The 15,540-nt window shown below is 41.5% G+C and overlaps 1 protein-coding gene across 3 annotated transcripts in view; it reads right to left on the bottom strand.

Moving 5' to 3' along the window:
- SEPTIN2 (septin 2) overlaps positions 1-15,540 on the bottom strand; it is a 38,388-nt gene that overhangs the window by 18,322 nt on the left and 4,526 nt on the right. For 2 of the 3 annotated variants that reach the window (XM_055291241.1, XM_063645365.1), the window contains exons 2-4: positions 11,225-11,250; positions 9,333-9,453; positions 116-202 (exon numbers count right to left, since the gene is read on the bottom strand). In XM_055291241.1, the coding sequence (XP_055147216.1) occupies positions 116-202; positions 9,333-9,453; positions 11,225-11,233 (217 nt within the window). In that variant the 5' untranslated portion in view covers positions 11,234-11,250. Of the gene's footprint in view, positions 1-115; positions 203-8,823; positions 8,919-9,332; positions 9,454-11,224; positions 11,251-15,540 lie in introns of those variants that run through there. The other variant, XM_063645366.1, reaches the window with a different exon arrangement.

The following is a 15,540-nucleotide window of genomic DNA, read 5'->3' as shown; positions in this document are numbered from 1 at the left end:
TCAAAGCTGAACAAGAACAAACAAAACACAGAGCTAAGACATAAAATATTAATTAGGCAGTCTTCAGCATCTTTCATGTAGAATTACACTTACAGTAACATAGCAATGTTTTTACCTGCTGCTCCAGGTATGACTCTTTCTGGGTAGAGATCAGTTAGGAATAGGCTGTTTATGAGAGTTGATTTTCCTAGACCTGATTCACCTTTAAATAAAAAGAAAAACCTTGTCATGACCTTATCCATATGACACCACTGAATCGGTTAAGTGTTTACACAAGGCCTGGTACCGGGCTAAGTACCTCACAAACATCATTAGTTGTTTAGTACCTACAGTACTACTACGTTTGCAGTATGATCTTTGAGGGTACTCAAAGAAACTCTAATTTGCCCAAGGTCAGAGTACTATCCAGAGCAGGGCCAAGATTTGAATCCAGGTCTATGAAACTACAGAACTTGAACATCGCATGATTAGAAACACAACTGTTCACAAATGTGAGGAATGTACTTTAGAGGTTGGTTTTTATTTTTGGCAAATAGAATGCAAAGCAGGTTTTTTTTTTTTTTTTTTGAGACGGAGTCTCGCTCTGTCGCCCAGGCTGGAGTGCAGTGGCGCGATCTCGGCTCACTGCAAGCTCCACCTCCAGGGTTCACGCCATTCTCCTGCCTCAGCCTCTCCGAGTAGCTGGGACTACAGGCGCCCGCCACTACGCCCGGCTAATTTTTTTGTATTTTTAGTAGAGACGGGGTTTCACCGTGGTCTCGATCTCCTGACCTCGTGATCCGCCCGCCTCGGCCTCCCAAAGTGCTGGGATTACAAGCGTGAGCCACCGCGCCCGGCCTGCAAAGCAGGTTTTCAATGATCAGTTCTGCTAGTCACTAAACTCACCACATTTTCAGAAAACTGAATATATCTATCCTATAGTGTCAACAACACTTGTGCTTCCCGAGCTGCAGAAATGGGTGAGCAGGACAGGGCCTGTGGTCCGGTGGGCTCACCTGCACACCCTCACTCTGCAACCTCCCCTTCTGCCACCTTGTCTTCTTCCTGCTTTAAACCCATCCCCGTTTCCCAGCACTGGCAACTGCCATATGTCAGGCAACTTTCCCGCTCACTTTGTTGCGTTCACATGACTAATTCAGGTGACACATATCCATGTAAGCTTTCAGTGAGGTGAGAATCTCTCAACTACTGTGACTACATATTCTGAATATTTGAAATTTAACTTCAAAAAAGATGCAAAGTACCAAAAATTAAATTTTACATTTGAAGGAAGCACAAATTCCACTGCTTCATTGTAGGTTATCACCTAAGTCTTAATTTTGCATGGAGAAGTGCTTCTGATCTTGGTACTACTGGTGCTGGACTGTCCCCCGGGTACCCTAAACCACCCTCTGTTAAGTTCTGCAAAGCATGAGGAAGGAGTACACATCTCTTTTGAAAAATTATTATTTCTGCCTGGGCACAGTGGCTCACACCTATAATCCCAGCACTTTAGGAGACCAAGGCTGGAGGATCACTTGAGGCTAAGAATTCAAGACCCCGCCTGGGCAAAATAGTGAGACCCCCATCTCCCAAAAAATCAAAACAAAGTAAAAAAATCCCAAAACCTTAGCCAGGTGTCGTGGCCTGTACCTAGAGTACCAGCTACTTGGGAGGCTAGGGCAGAAGGATTGCTTAAGCCCAGGAGTTAGAGATTCCAGCAGGCTATGATCATGCCACTGCACTTCAGCCTGGGTGACAGAGTGAGACCCTGTCCCTTACAGAATAAAACAATTCTGGAAAAATCAAGAACAAATAAGTGAATTTGAAATGTGCAGACCCACAGCCAAGCGCGGTGGCCCACGCCTGTAATCCCAGCACTTTGGGAGGCTGAGGCGGGCGGATCATGAGGTCAGGAGATCAAGACCATTCTGGCTAACATGGTGAAACCCCGCCCCTACTAAAAATACAAAAAATTAGCCGGGTGTGGTGGCGGGCGCCTATAGTCCCAGCTACTTGGGAGGCTGAGGCAGGAGAATGGCGTGAACCCGGGAGGCGGAGCTTGCAGTGAGCCGAGATCACACCACTGCACTCCAGTGTGGGCGACTGAGAGAGACTCCATCTCAGAAAACAAAACAAAACAAAACAAAAAAAGAAATGTGCAGACATACAAAATTAGGACTGCATTTTAAGTGAACTGCAATTTTCACACATGAAGAGAATAATGTGTTGAACATGCCTAAATATGAGTGTAAAAATTTGACTAAATGCCTATTATCCCATTAAGTCATCCTTTTAATAAACTGTGGTGCAATGCCCCTTTACATTTTTGCTCCTTTACCTATTTCTTTAGAAGTCTGACACAATTTTAAAAACTATGCCTTTCCTCTTCAATAGTCTCTCATTTACTAATTAGGTGTGTTAGGGTTTTCCTGATATACCCATTTTTCTTGAGCTATTAATACTACAATTTAAAAGTTGAGGATTCTTGTGGCTTCCCAGTTCCACTTTTCACTACTCACCCTCAACCCCCTACCTGCTTTCTTTTAAATCCACTTTATTGAGGCACGATGTACAAAAACTAAAATACACCCATTTAAACTGTAGTTTTGACAAAAGTAGATACTCAGATAACCAAACTCCACTCAAGATAAAGATTATTTTCATAACCCTAGAGTTGCTTTGTGTAACTGTGAAGTCTACCCTCTCCAGTCCCCACTGCAGGCAAACACCAATCTACTTTGTCACTATCTATCAGCTTTGCTTATTCTAAAACTTTAAAATGGCATCATACAACATGGCCTATTTTGTGTTTGGCTGCTTTTGCTCAACAAAGCTCTGAGACTGATGCATGTTGTTGCATCTATGAGTAGTCCGTTTCTTTGTAGTGCCTGGCAATATTCCATTGTATGGCTACACCACAATTTGTTAAACCCACTCTCTAGATACCTCTGCTGTCCCCAGTTTGGGGCTATTTTGAGAAAAGCAGCTATGAATATTCATATACAAATCTTTACCGACATGTTTTCATTTCTTGTGGGTAAACACATATAAGCGGTTTTGCTGGGTCTTAACTGTTAAGGAAGTTACCAAGCTGGCTTCCATACTGGTTGTGGCATTTTCACATGCTCACTAATAAGAGTTCCAGTTGTTTCACATCCTTGCTGACACCTGGAGTGCCTCCCTCTTAGTGGCTGTGTAGTGGCATCTCGTGGTTTCAATGCATATTCCCCTGACCACCAAAGATGAGGACATCTTTATGTGGGTTTACCGGCTATTTGTTTTATCTTCCTATGAAATGTCTATTCAGATCTTTTGCTCCCTCTTTGTAAGTGGGTCACTTGTCTTACTGACCTGTACAATATTTTTATATATTCTGGACACATATCCTTTGTCAGATATGGTACTATGAATACTTTCTGAGTTCTTCACATTTTATTTTCCTATTGATGTCTTTTCAAGAAGGCAAACTTAATAATGCACAATTGTTTTTATAATTTCTGTTCTTCATGTCCTAAGAAATCTGCTTACTACAAAGTCATAAAATTTTTTTGCCCATTTTCTTGTAGAATTTTTATAGCTTTACATTTAAATCTATAATTTCAGGTTAATTGTGATATACAGCGTGAAGCAGGAGTTGAAGTTCATTTTTTCACACATAATCATCTAGTTGTTACAGACTGTAAAAAGATTAACCTTGCTCCCATTGAATCAACTTGGCTTTTTTCTCAAAAAACAAAACAAAAAAAACAACTGAACTTATTATATTGATGGGTCTACTTCTTGGCTGCTGCTCTGTTCAGTAGATCTGTGTATCTACCCTTACCACACTGTCTTGATTACTGCTGTTAAGTCTTGAAATCAGAGACTGTAATCCTCCAACTCTGCTCTTTTTCTAAACTGTTTTTGTCTGTTCTAGGCCCTCTACATTTACATTTAAACTTCAAAATCAGCTTTTTAATTTTTATTTCTGAAAGTTGGGGCTGGACGCTGTGGCTCATGCCAGTAGTAATCCTTGTACTTTGGGAAGCTGAGAAGGGTGGATCACTTCAGGCTAGGAGTTTAACACCAGCCTGGCCAATATGACAAAATGCCATTTCTACTAAAAATACAAAAATTAGATGGGCATGGTGGCGCATGCCTGTAGTCCCAGCTACTTGGGGAGGCTGAGAAACGAGAATCACTTAAACCTGGGAGGTGGAGGTTGCCAAAATCATACCACTGCACTCTAGCCTGGATGACAGAGCAAGACTGTCTCATAAAAAATATGGGACAATTTGGGGGAGAAAGGGCATAATAGTTCCAATCCACAAATTGGGCAGATCTTACAACTTTAGATTTTAATTTCTCTCAGCACTGTTTTGTAGTTTTCAGTGTACAGGTCTTGCACGTTTTGTTAAATTTATCTCTGAACAATATTTTTTGTGACTGTTAAGTGGTACTGTCTTAAAATTATTAATACTCTCGTTTGCGATTTTCTTTTTTTTTTTTTTGAGACGGAGTCTCGCTCCGCTCCGTCATGCAGGCTGGAGTGCAATGGCATAACCTCAGCTCACTGAAACCTCCCCCTCCCGGATTCAAGCGATTCTCCCGCCTCAGCCTCCAGCGTAGCTGAAATTACAGGCACCCACCATCATGGCCAGCTAATTTCAGTCCTTTACAAAAGTACTAAAGAGATGAAGTTTTACCATGTTGGGGGGGCTGGTCTTAAACTCCTGACCTCAGGTGATCTGCCAGCCTCGGACTCCCAAAGTGCTGGGATTACAGGTGTGAGCCACCGCACTTAGCCTAATTTCTTATCTTCAGTGGGTCCTGAATGTTTACAAATTCGTTTTTCAGCTAACATCATCTTCCTCCTTGATAACTACACTGAATGACAATGACTCTGAATGTTGCATCATGTATTCCTAAGATAAACTCCATTTGTTTAGTCAGTCCTAATTTGAAAATGAGAATTTGTTCCAATGGGATTGATATATTAAGGAACAATAGCAGTGTAATACAAATTTCATATTTGCTTATATGATCTAATCGGTGAGAAACTAGGTGAATACAGAAAACTGTGTTTAATTCTGCATCCAACAGAATCAAACCACTTGGGGATACTCCCAACACACACCCCTAAATATCTATCAGCTATCTTTCTTCACTGCCGGTTATGAGCCACACCCATTTACACCAAGTGTTACGACTTTCCAACTTTAGAAAATCCTCCTTCCACAGCTACACAGAAGCGCACAAGTTGCAACCCTCCTGATGTCCACTTGCACAAACCAACCTCAGGGCTTCTATGGTGCAGTAATTATTTTTAACCATTTGCATGTGGACTGGTATAATTCTTATGTTCCTATCTTTTCCCCATTGTGTCGCTGATGAAGATTCTGAGTATTGTGTCCCTAATTTTCTCCGTAAGCCCTGTGGTGTTTATTCATCATGCTGTATGGCATGGTGATTTTTTTAGAAACACACGGGTTGCATCATAGCAGAACTCAGTGCATTGTCTTTTTATTTACATATATTGCTGGACTTGGTAAGATTTAATTAAGATGTCCACGTCTAGCTTGTGTATATGTAAAAAGTAAAGTAGAGGCTCCTCTTTAAAGACTTTCCTCCCTGTCTAATTAGGAATAAATACTAACTTCTCTTAGAAGTAACATTTATTCAAAGACTTGTGCTAACATTCTGAAACATCTGCTAGCCGTAGCGAGGAAATCAATGTACTTTATGTTCTTAGCTCCCACAATTCAGCCTAAACATTTGCCCTGGCATGCTTATGCTGGTCCAAGCAAGCATTAGGTCATAGCCTGTTGCTCTTCCTTATTTGAAGGTGATTTTACCTTTCTCAACATTCCTCCTTCCTTCGTTCTCCTCTGCCTTTGCCTCTTTTAAAAAGTTCTAAGTTGCCAGCCAATCAGGACAAATACAGAACGTGAGCTCCCGTTCCAGCCAATGGAAACCGGACACAGCAGTAAGGTAGATGCATCAGGTTATAAATGACCCAGGTTATAAATGATCCTCTTTGTTCGGCGTACTCTCTCGACAGAACTGCTGGTGAGTGTACCCTTTCTGTAGAAAGTAAAAATGGCCTTGCTGAGGAAACTCAATTTATGTTCAAGTGCTATTTCTTTATGGCACCAAGGAACAAGCATTTCTAACATATATTAGTCTGTAGTTTTCTTGTCATTTGTAATAGGATAATGCTGGCTTAATAAAATAGGCTGGTAGGTGTTTCCTACTCATCTATTTCGTGAAGAAGTCTGTGTAAGATTTATATTAATCCCAGCACTTTGGGAGGCCGAGGCGGGCGGATCACGAAGTCAGATCGAGACCATCATGGCTAACATGGTGAAACCCCGTCTCTACTAAAAATACAAAAACAAAATTAGCCGGGCGCGGTGGCGGGCGCCTGTAATCTTAGCTACTCGGGAGGCTGAGGCAGAAGAATGGCGTGAACCCAGGAGGCGGAGCTTGCAGTGAGCTGAGATGGCGCCACTGCACTCCAGCGTGGGCGACAGAGCGAGACTCCGTCTCAAAAAAAAAAATAAAAAGATTTACATGACTTCTACTCCCCGCCACATACACCTTTCCTCATTTCTAAATCTCTACCTTTCTTTTTGTGTGTGTGAGATGGAGTTTCGCTCTTGTTGCCCAGGCTGGAGTGCAATGGCACGATCTCGGCTCACCGCAACCTCCACCTCCCGGGTTGAAGTGATTCTCCCAAGCAACTAGGATTACAGGCCTGCACCACCACGCCTGGCTAATTTTGTATTTTTACTAGAGACGGGGTTTCTCCATGTTGGTCAGGCTGGTCTCGAACTTCCCACCTCTGGTGATCCATCCGCCTCGCCTCCTGAAGTGCTGGGATTACAGGCGTGAGCCACCGTGTTTTGAGATGGGAGTTTCTCTCTTGTTGCCCTGGCTGGAGTGCAATGACGGGATCTCGGCTCACTGCAACCTCCACCCCCTAGGTTCAAGTGATTCTCCAGCCTCAGCCTCCCGAGTAGCTGGGATTACAGGCATGTGACAACACGCCCAGCTAATTTAGTATTTTTTTTTTAGTAAAGACAGGATTTCTCCATGTTGGTCACGCTGGTCTCGAACTCCCAACCTCAGGTGATCTGCCCACCTCAGCCTCCCAAGATGCTGTGATTACAGGCATGAGCCACCGTGCCCAGCCAATTTCTACTTAATTTTATTTTTTGAGACGGAGTCTTGCTCTGTTGCCAGACTGAAGTGCTGTGGCACAATCTCGGCTCACTGCAACCTCTGCCTCCCTGGTTCAAGTGATATTCCTGGCCTCAGCCTCCCAAGTAGCTAGGTCACAGGCACACATCACCACGCCCAGATTTTTGTATTTTTAGTAGAGATGGGGTTTTGCCATGTTGGCCAGGCTGGTCTCAAACTCCTGACCTCAAGTGATCCGCCCGCTTTTGCCTCCCAGAATGCTGGGATTACAGGCATGAGCCATCACGTCCGACCAGTTACATTATTCCTAATGACAATTCAGTGGTCACTCCTCTTATCTTCAATCCCCTGTATGTAATAAATTTCTTTATTCTGGCTACTTTTTTTTTTCTTTTCTTGAGACAGGGTCTCACTCTGCCACCCAGGCTGGAACGCAGTGGCACAATCACAGCTCACCATAGGCTTGACGTCTCAGACTGAGGTGATCCTCCTACCTCAGCCTCTCAAGTAGCTGTGACTACAGGCATCCCCTACCAAGGCTGGCTAATTTTTATATCTTTTGTACAGACAGGGTTTCACCATGTTGCTCTTGAACTGGTCTTGAACTCCTGGGCTGAAGTGATCCACCCATCTTGGCCTCCCAAAATGCTAGGATTACAGGCACGAGCCACCACACCAGGCCTGTTCTGGCTACTTTTAAAGACCTTTCTGTTTATCTATGATCTATTGCTTATTACATGCTTTGGTGTGCTTTTCTCTATTATTTCTTCTGCTTGTTGTTTCATCAGTAGTTTCTGGTAGCGTGTTATGGTGCGTCCTGGTGTAGTTTTCTTTATATTTATTTTGCCTGGTATTGCCACGCTTCTTGGATCTGTGCATTTACAACTTTGCTGAAAATTGGACAATTCCCAGGCATTATTTTTTCATGATTTTTTTTTTTTGCTTTCCTGTCTTCTCTGTGAATATAATCCATATATTAGACTGCTTACAGTGTACCAAAGGACATTGAGGACACATTCAATTTCTTTTTTTTTCCAGCTTTTCCCTTACTGTGCTTCTACTGCCCTTTTTCTCCTGCAGTGTATAATGTGCTGTCAGGCTTATCATGAAAATTTCTTATTTCAGTTGTATTTTAATCTTTAGAAGTTCCACTTGGTTCTCTGTTGTATCTTTCCTTTATCTTATTACACTCATGCTTTCCTTTAAGTAATACAGTTCTTCTTTGCCAATTCTATCATTTCTGTCATTTCTGGATCTGTTTCTATTGCCTGCTTTTTTTCCTGATTATGTACAGTTTTTGTTTCTTTGATGCCACACAATTTTCTGTTAGACATTAGATATTGTGAATGTTACACTGTAAATGCCTGGATTTTTTTTTTTGAGACAAGGTTTCATTCTGTCACCCAGGCTTGAGGCTTGAGTGCAGTGGCATGATCTCAGCTTACTGCAGCCTCAACCTCCTGGGCTCAGGTGAGAGGAACTACAGGTACATGCCACCATGCCTGGCTAGTTTTCATATTTTCTGTAGAGACAGGGTTTCACCATGTTGCCCAGCCTGATCTTCAACTCCTGCCTGCCTCGGCCTCCCGAGGTGCTAAGATTACAGGTGTGAGCCACCATGCCTGGCCTGGGGGATATTTCTGAAATGGGTCACTTAACACAGCCATTGGCAGGCCTTGGTTCCTTACTTGGTGGGCTTCCCTGTAAGGCTACTTGAGTGTTCTCTTGACATGACAGCTGGCTTCCTCCAGAGTGAGTAATTTGAGAAGAGGCAAGGTGGGGGGCCACAATGCCTTTTATGACCTAGTCTTAGAAAATGACACACTTTCATCTCCACAATGTCCTGCTGGCTACACAGGTAAAACCCTATTCAATGCAGGAAGGGACAAGAAAGTTGTGAATACCAGGAGATAAGAATCACTGGGGGCCATTCTGGAGCCTAGCTGACACAATGAGTAAACTTTCACTACAAATAAATAAGGAAGTGACAGAAAAATAATTTTGCTCCTGAGAAAAATTTTCTAATGAATATACATATATTTGTTCAAATTCTCAAGTTATTTGACTCTGCCAAATTTTCCTCTTACTTTATAGGTCACGTTATCATACTCCAGAGACTGGAAAGGGGAGATATTTATTAAGTTGGAAACTATAGATTAATTTCTTACCGACCACCATCAGTGTGAACTCAAAACCTTTTTTCACTGATTTTCGGTGAACTTGATTGGGGAGATTTGCAAATCCAACATAGCCAGGTGTTTCTGGATTTATAAACTGAGTTGGCTGTTGCTAAATAAGATTAAAAAACAAACAAATAAACACCTTAGTAGTTGCTTTTAAGATATAATCAGTTAGATGTGAAACAAACATAGGTTATCAGTTTTCACAAATTTTTAAAAAAGTATAGATAAACACTTCCAGAAAGTCCTACTTCTATCAGAAAACCAGTAGTATTCAACTAGGAGCATTAAAAAAAGAAAAACTTATCTAGTATAACTCCTTAGTTATATGCTGACTGAAAATTAACATTTTGTTAATCAGTATTCTGTTTAGGAATTTAACAATACATAGAAGATACATGCTTAATACACCTTAATGCAATTTCAAATTTCGACTTGAGAGACTATGGAGTTCCAGGAAAATCAGTCAAGCTTACAAAGTACTGCTACAGCTGACAGTACTTTGAATGAATGGTTTCATTCAAAAAACTTGGCTAAAGGATAGCTTCCCCCAGGTATTAGGTGCAATGTATTTCTGAAAAGTATCCAGGAAAAAGGCATCTCTCTTGCTGTGCTTCTAGCTCTATAGAAAAGAGTTTCACCGAGGGTGAGGCAGGCAAATTAGGGGTGGGATGTTGAGTATCTAGTGTCAAAGACCAAGAAAGAAAAGACAGAATGAGAAGATCATAGCTGACTACACTAAAGCATCAACATTCCTTGATAGAAGGGTATCTGATGAGAGAGAGGACAGAGATATGAGAAGGCAAGAATAGCAGAAGTAACCAGAATCTAGACAGTGGCATACTGAAAATGAGAAGAAATTAAAAAAACCAATTTATTAATTGAAAAAGGCAAGACATAAAATAGTATTTCCTTTAGGATTACATTTTGTAAATGTATAGTCAAATGCACACACCGGTGAAAAAGAATATATGTAACATATCAACAGTGGTTATTTCTGAGTGAAATAATGACTTTTTTTTTTTTTTTTTTTTTTTTGCTTATCTGTGTTCCACGCTAACACTGCTATAAAATGCAAACACTGGTATGATGATCTTGCATTGGATAGTAATGAACACCCACAGGATTCAAAGATTAAAAAAACCAGAGAAACAACAATCTTGCAACGTTAACCACAAGTTCTGCTTTCCTCAGAATATGTTCTTTAGAGCTAATTTATCTCTGAAATAACTTGCAAGGGCTGATTTAAACCAATTTATCAAGTCTAAGAGCCCCATCAATTTCATCATAATAAATTATTAGAATTCTAAATTATCTGGTCTGCTGGGAATGAACTAAGGGGGCTAAAAGGACTGTTACTGATGTGTGTAGAGAAAAGAAAGTAGAAGCCTGAAAAAAGAGAAAGCTCCAAGCTTTTAAGATGACAATTAGGCCAGGCACGGCGGCTCACGCCTGTAATCCCAACACTTCGGGAGGCCAAAGCGGGCAGATCACGAGGTCAACAGATCAAGACCATCCTGGCCAACACGGTGAAACCTTGAATTTACTAAAATAGAAAAAATTAGCCAGTGTGGTGGCATGCATCTGCGGTCCCAGCTACTCCAGAGGCTGAGCCAGGGGAATCGCTTGAATGTGAGAGACAGAAGTTGCAGTGAGCTGACATTATGCCACTGCACTCCAGCCTGGTGACAGAGCAAGAAGACTCCCGCCTCAAAAAAAAAAAAGAAAAAAAAAGCAACTAAATTAGAACTCTTTGTCTTAATGAATCAAATGTATCAGTTGTATTAAAAATAATGAATCGTATAAATCCCGACTGTCAACAATCTGAAAACATAAAGCAATTTCTCCTTATGCTGTAGATACATGAAGTATGATCTTACCTTAGACATCTTTTGTGAAGCTTCGTCTGTTAAAAAAAAAACACACAGACACACATAAACGCACGTACATAGTATGTATGTATACGCACGTATATTTAACAGCGTGAACTGACCTGAAAAAGACTTAAACATACATAGGCAATGTAAAAAGAAAATACAATTTCAGGACCTTCCAAATTTATTAGGCCAAAGGGAAAAGTTAAGCACTGACAGCTGGCTCATGTAATATTACTACTTTTATTCTTTCTGACTTTTGTGTTTAGATGTATACATTAACCAGACTCCCTATCCTTTATTCAAACCTAGACTAAATGACTGGGAGATGAGAGATCCTTATGACTGTTACTTCTTCACAAAAGGAAGTTAAACAAATCCCTTAAAGTGTAATCAATAGTAGCCAATCAAATTTGTATCTTTAAATGAGCCTTAGTTCAGAAAATGTTGTAATTCTGTTTGGCACCTCCATTTTGCCTATATAAACAATCCTCATTTTTCCCCACCATGGGAGCACTAATCACCATTCTTTGGTGTAGCTCAGCTTACACTTTTAAATGAATTCTTTTAGCTGAATCAGGAGCCTTTTGATTATTTTAGGTGACAGCATCTCAATTACTTCAAACATTTCCCTAGGAATAAGACAAGCATCTATCATTACAAAGGTAAATTCGATTAAAAAAATTAGGCCAGGCGTGATGCTCACGCCTGTAATTCCAGCACTTTGGGAGGCCGAGGTAGGCGGACCACTTGAGGTCAGGAGTTCAAGACCAGCCTGGCCAACATGGTGAAACTCCATCTCTACTAAAAACACAGATGCAGCCAGGCGTGGCAGCGCGTGCCTTTGATCCCAGCTACTCAGAAGGCTGAGACAGGAGAATCGCTTGAACCTGGGAGGCGGAGGTTGCAGTGAGCGGAGATCATGCCACTGCACTCCAACCTAGGCGACAGAGTGAGACTCCATTTAAAAAAAAAAAAAAAAATTAGATGGTGGCTGGGTGCAGTGGCTCATACCTGTAATCCCAGCAGTCTGGGAAGCAGAGGCAGGACTGCTTGAAGCCAAAAATTCAACACCAGTCTGGGCAACATAGCAAAACCCTATCTCTACAAAAAATTTAAAAATTTAAAAAATTTTTAAGTTGATAAAAGCAACTGTATATATACATGTACGCACATATTCCGTATTTTCAATAATATTCAAATTTTTTTTCAGTACTGATTATATGTTAGACACTAGGGACACAAATGGGATACACATAGATACATACTTCTCTGACCTCTGGAATTATGTCATTTCCTCTCTCTGAAATCTTTCAAGGGTTAAGGGACATCATTACATAGAGCACTGTAACCTGAACATGTCTGCCACCCACTGGAGTTTCCTAGAGCTACCTGAGAACTAGATTTTGACACTGGGGTACAGGGAACAATGTGAACTACATTTATGAGGAAAGGAAATAGCACTGAAGACATCTGAGTGTTAGAAAAATGTGACAATAGTTTTAAAGATATGTGGAATTCTTTTCTTTTTTTTTTTTTTTTGAGACGGAGTATCGCATTGTCTCTCAGGCTAGAGTACAGTGGGTGACAGCTCACTGCAACCTCCGCCTTCTGGGTTCACACTCTTCTCCTGCCTCAGCCTCCCGAGTAGCTGGGACTACAGGCGCCCGCCACCATGCCCTGCTAATTTTTTTTAAATTTTTAGTAGAGATGGGGTTTCACCGTGTTAGCCAGGATGGTCTCGATCTCCTGACCTCGTGATCCGCCTGCCTCAGCCTCCCAAAGTGCTGGGATTACAGGCGTGAGCCACCGTGCCCGGCCAGAGATATGTGGAATTTTTATACAAATTTTAGAAACCCTGAAGCTTTGGAAAGCATGGAGTCTGTTGGCTAACCTTCAGTAACAACCCCAAGAAAGATGACTGCTGTCAAATTTTGTTCCCTTTGGAGATTAGAAACTTATTAAAAAGCTTCTCTCACTTTGCCTCTCGATTCCCCTCCTCCAAATCTTAACTTCCTGAATACTGTGTACTCTGTTTCACTTTTGACTGGAAATGTTCCCAGCTACCTTGGAAGAAATGAGATCCCTGCATCCCCAATGTTATTTGGCTTGGTTAACCAAGGGATAGTAGCAGTAAGATTCAAGAGCCTTTAACTTCAGCAAAACCTAAGAATTGAGTGGCCGGGCGCGGTGGCTCACGCTTGTAATCCCAGCACTTTAGGAGGCCGAGGCGGGTGGATCACGAGGTCAGGAGATCGAGACCACGGTGAAACCCCGTCTCTACTAAAAATACAAAAAAATTAGCTGGGCGTCGTGGCGGGCGCCTGTAGTCCCAGCTACTCAGGAGGCTGAGGCAGGAGAATGGCGTGAACCCGGGAGGCGGAGCTTGCAGTGAGCCGAGATGGCGCCACTGCACTCCAGCCTGGGCGACAGAGCGAGACTTCGTCTCAAAAAAAAAAAAAAAAAAAAAAGAATTGAGAGCAAGTGTGAGTGTGGAGGAGTAGAACTTCGTAAAGGGAAAGAGAAGGGTCAGATGTAATATAGACAGTTTTGGCAGAAGGAGTTGGCATCTTGTTTTCAAATAATAGAGGTAAGTAACTGATTATGAAAGTAAAAAAAGGGCCGGGCGCGGTGGCTCACGCTTGTAATCCCAGCATTTTGGGAGGCCGAGGCGGGCGGATCACGAGGTCAGGAGATCGAGACCACGGTGAAACCCCGTCTCTACTAAAAATACAAAAAATTAGCCGGGCGTGGTGGCGGGCGCCTGTAGTCCCAGCTACTCGGAGAGGCTGAGGCAGGAGAATGGCGTGAACCCGGGAGGCGGAGCTTGCAATGAGCCGAGATTGCGCCACTGCACTCCAGCCTGGGTGACAGAGCAAGACTCCGTCTCAAAAAAAAAAAAAAAAAAAAAGGTAATCATTAAAGAAAATAACAATGAGAACTTCCAAATTAAGAGAAAAATACGGAGGAAACAGCAACTTCATCAAACCAGCAAAAATATGGAAAAGGAACAAGAAGAAACAAAATCAGAAGTAATCCTAAATCAAGACAATGGGGACAAAATTCAAGAATATCAGTCATCAGTATAAATGTGAAATAACCAAATTCTCTGCTTAAAGGAGAAGACAGATTGGCCTAAAAAGCCAAAAAAAAAAAAAAAAAAAACCGTCCAGCTATAACGTATATGCTTAAAGCAAAAGAAACAAAGAAAGGCTGAAAATAAAGGGACAAGGTAAACAATAGCAGGCTAGTGCAAACACAGAGGAGAGACAACACTATCAGCCTAGGTGGGAATTAAAGTAAAAATAAGCAGAATAACAGGGATAACAAGTTATAATGATAAACAATTTATAGGGAAGATGCAATATTCATAAGCCTGTATATTCAAATAATCACTGTAGATAAACACATAAAGCAAGCACTAGGAAAAATACAAAGTTAACTTAAAAAAAAATACAGTTCAAGTGAGAAACTTTAATAGAGTTCTCTGAGAACTGGACAGATTCAGTAAACACAGTATGTGTAAGGACAGAGAAGAATTGAGTAACACAACAAATAAATCTGATTTAGCAGACATAGAAAAACTTGAATCAATACCTTAAGAAATGTTTGAAGTCATGTATCTACCATAAAAAAAGCCTAAGCAAAATTTGAAAAACATTTTTACAGTCAATGTTCTCAAATAATGATCTGCATAAATTGGGTGGAAAAAGATGAAAAGTAACTCCCAGTAATTTGTTACATTACTGGATATCCCCGGGATCAAGGAGGGTAACAAAAGCAAAGCCACAAGCAATCTCTAGAAAGCAATGGAAGATAAAAGCAAAACTTATGAGATAAAACAGGAAATCAATAAAGAGAAAAAATGAATTATGGGGGGGGAAGAAGGGTAAACAAATCCAAAAGCTGGTTTTCTTTTTGTTTTTTGAGACAGAGTTTTGCTCGTCGCCCAGGCTGGAGTGCACTGGCGCGATCTCAGCTCACTACAACTTCTGCCTCCTGGATTCATGCAATTCTCCTGCCTCAGCCTCCGGAATAGCTGGGATTATAGGTGCCCACCACCACGCCCAGCTAATTTTAGTATTTTTAGTAGAGATGGGGGTCTCACCATGTTGGCCGGGTGTAACTTCCTGACCTCAGGTGATCTGCCCACCCTGGTTTCCCAAAGTGCTAGGATTACAGGCGTGAGCCACCGTGCCCGGCCTCAAAAGCTGGTTTTCTAAAACAAATTCCTCACAAGCCCAATTCAGGAAAAAACAGCAAATATAGAAAAGTAGCTAAAATAATGACAGAGGAGACTACATGTAGCAAAATGGCCCCAA

The sequence above is a fragment of the Symphalangus syndactylus genome, chromosome 8, assembly GCF_028878055.3.
Source record: "Symphalangus syndactylus isolate Jambi chromosome 8, NHGRI_mSymSyn1-v2.1_pri, whole genome shotgun sequence".
Lineage (NCBI taxonomy): Eukaryota > Metazoa > Chordata > Mammalia > Primates > Hylobatidae > Symphalangus > Symphalangus syndactylus.
Note: the sequence above shows the minus strand (reverse complement) of the source record. Positions and strands in the feature narration are given on the sequence as shown.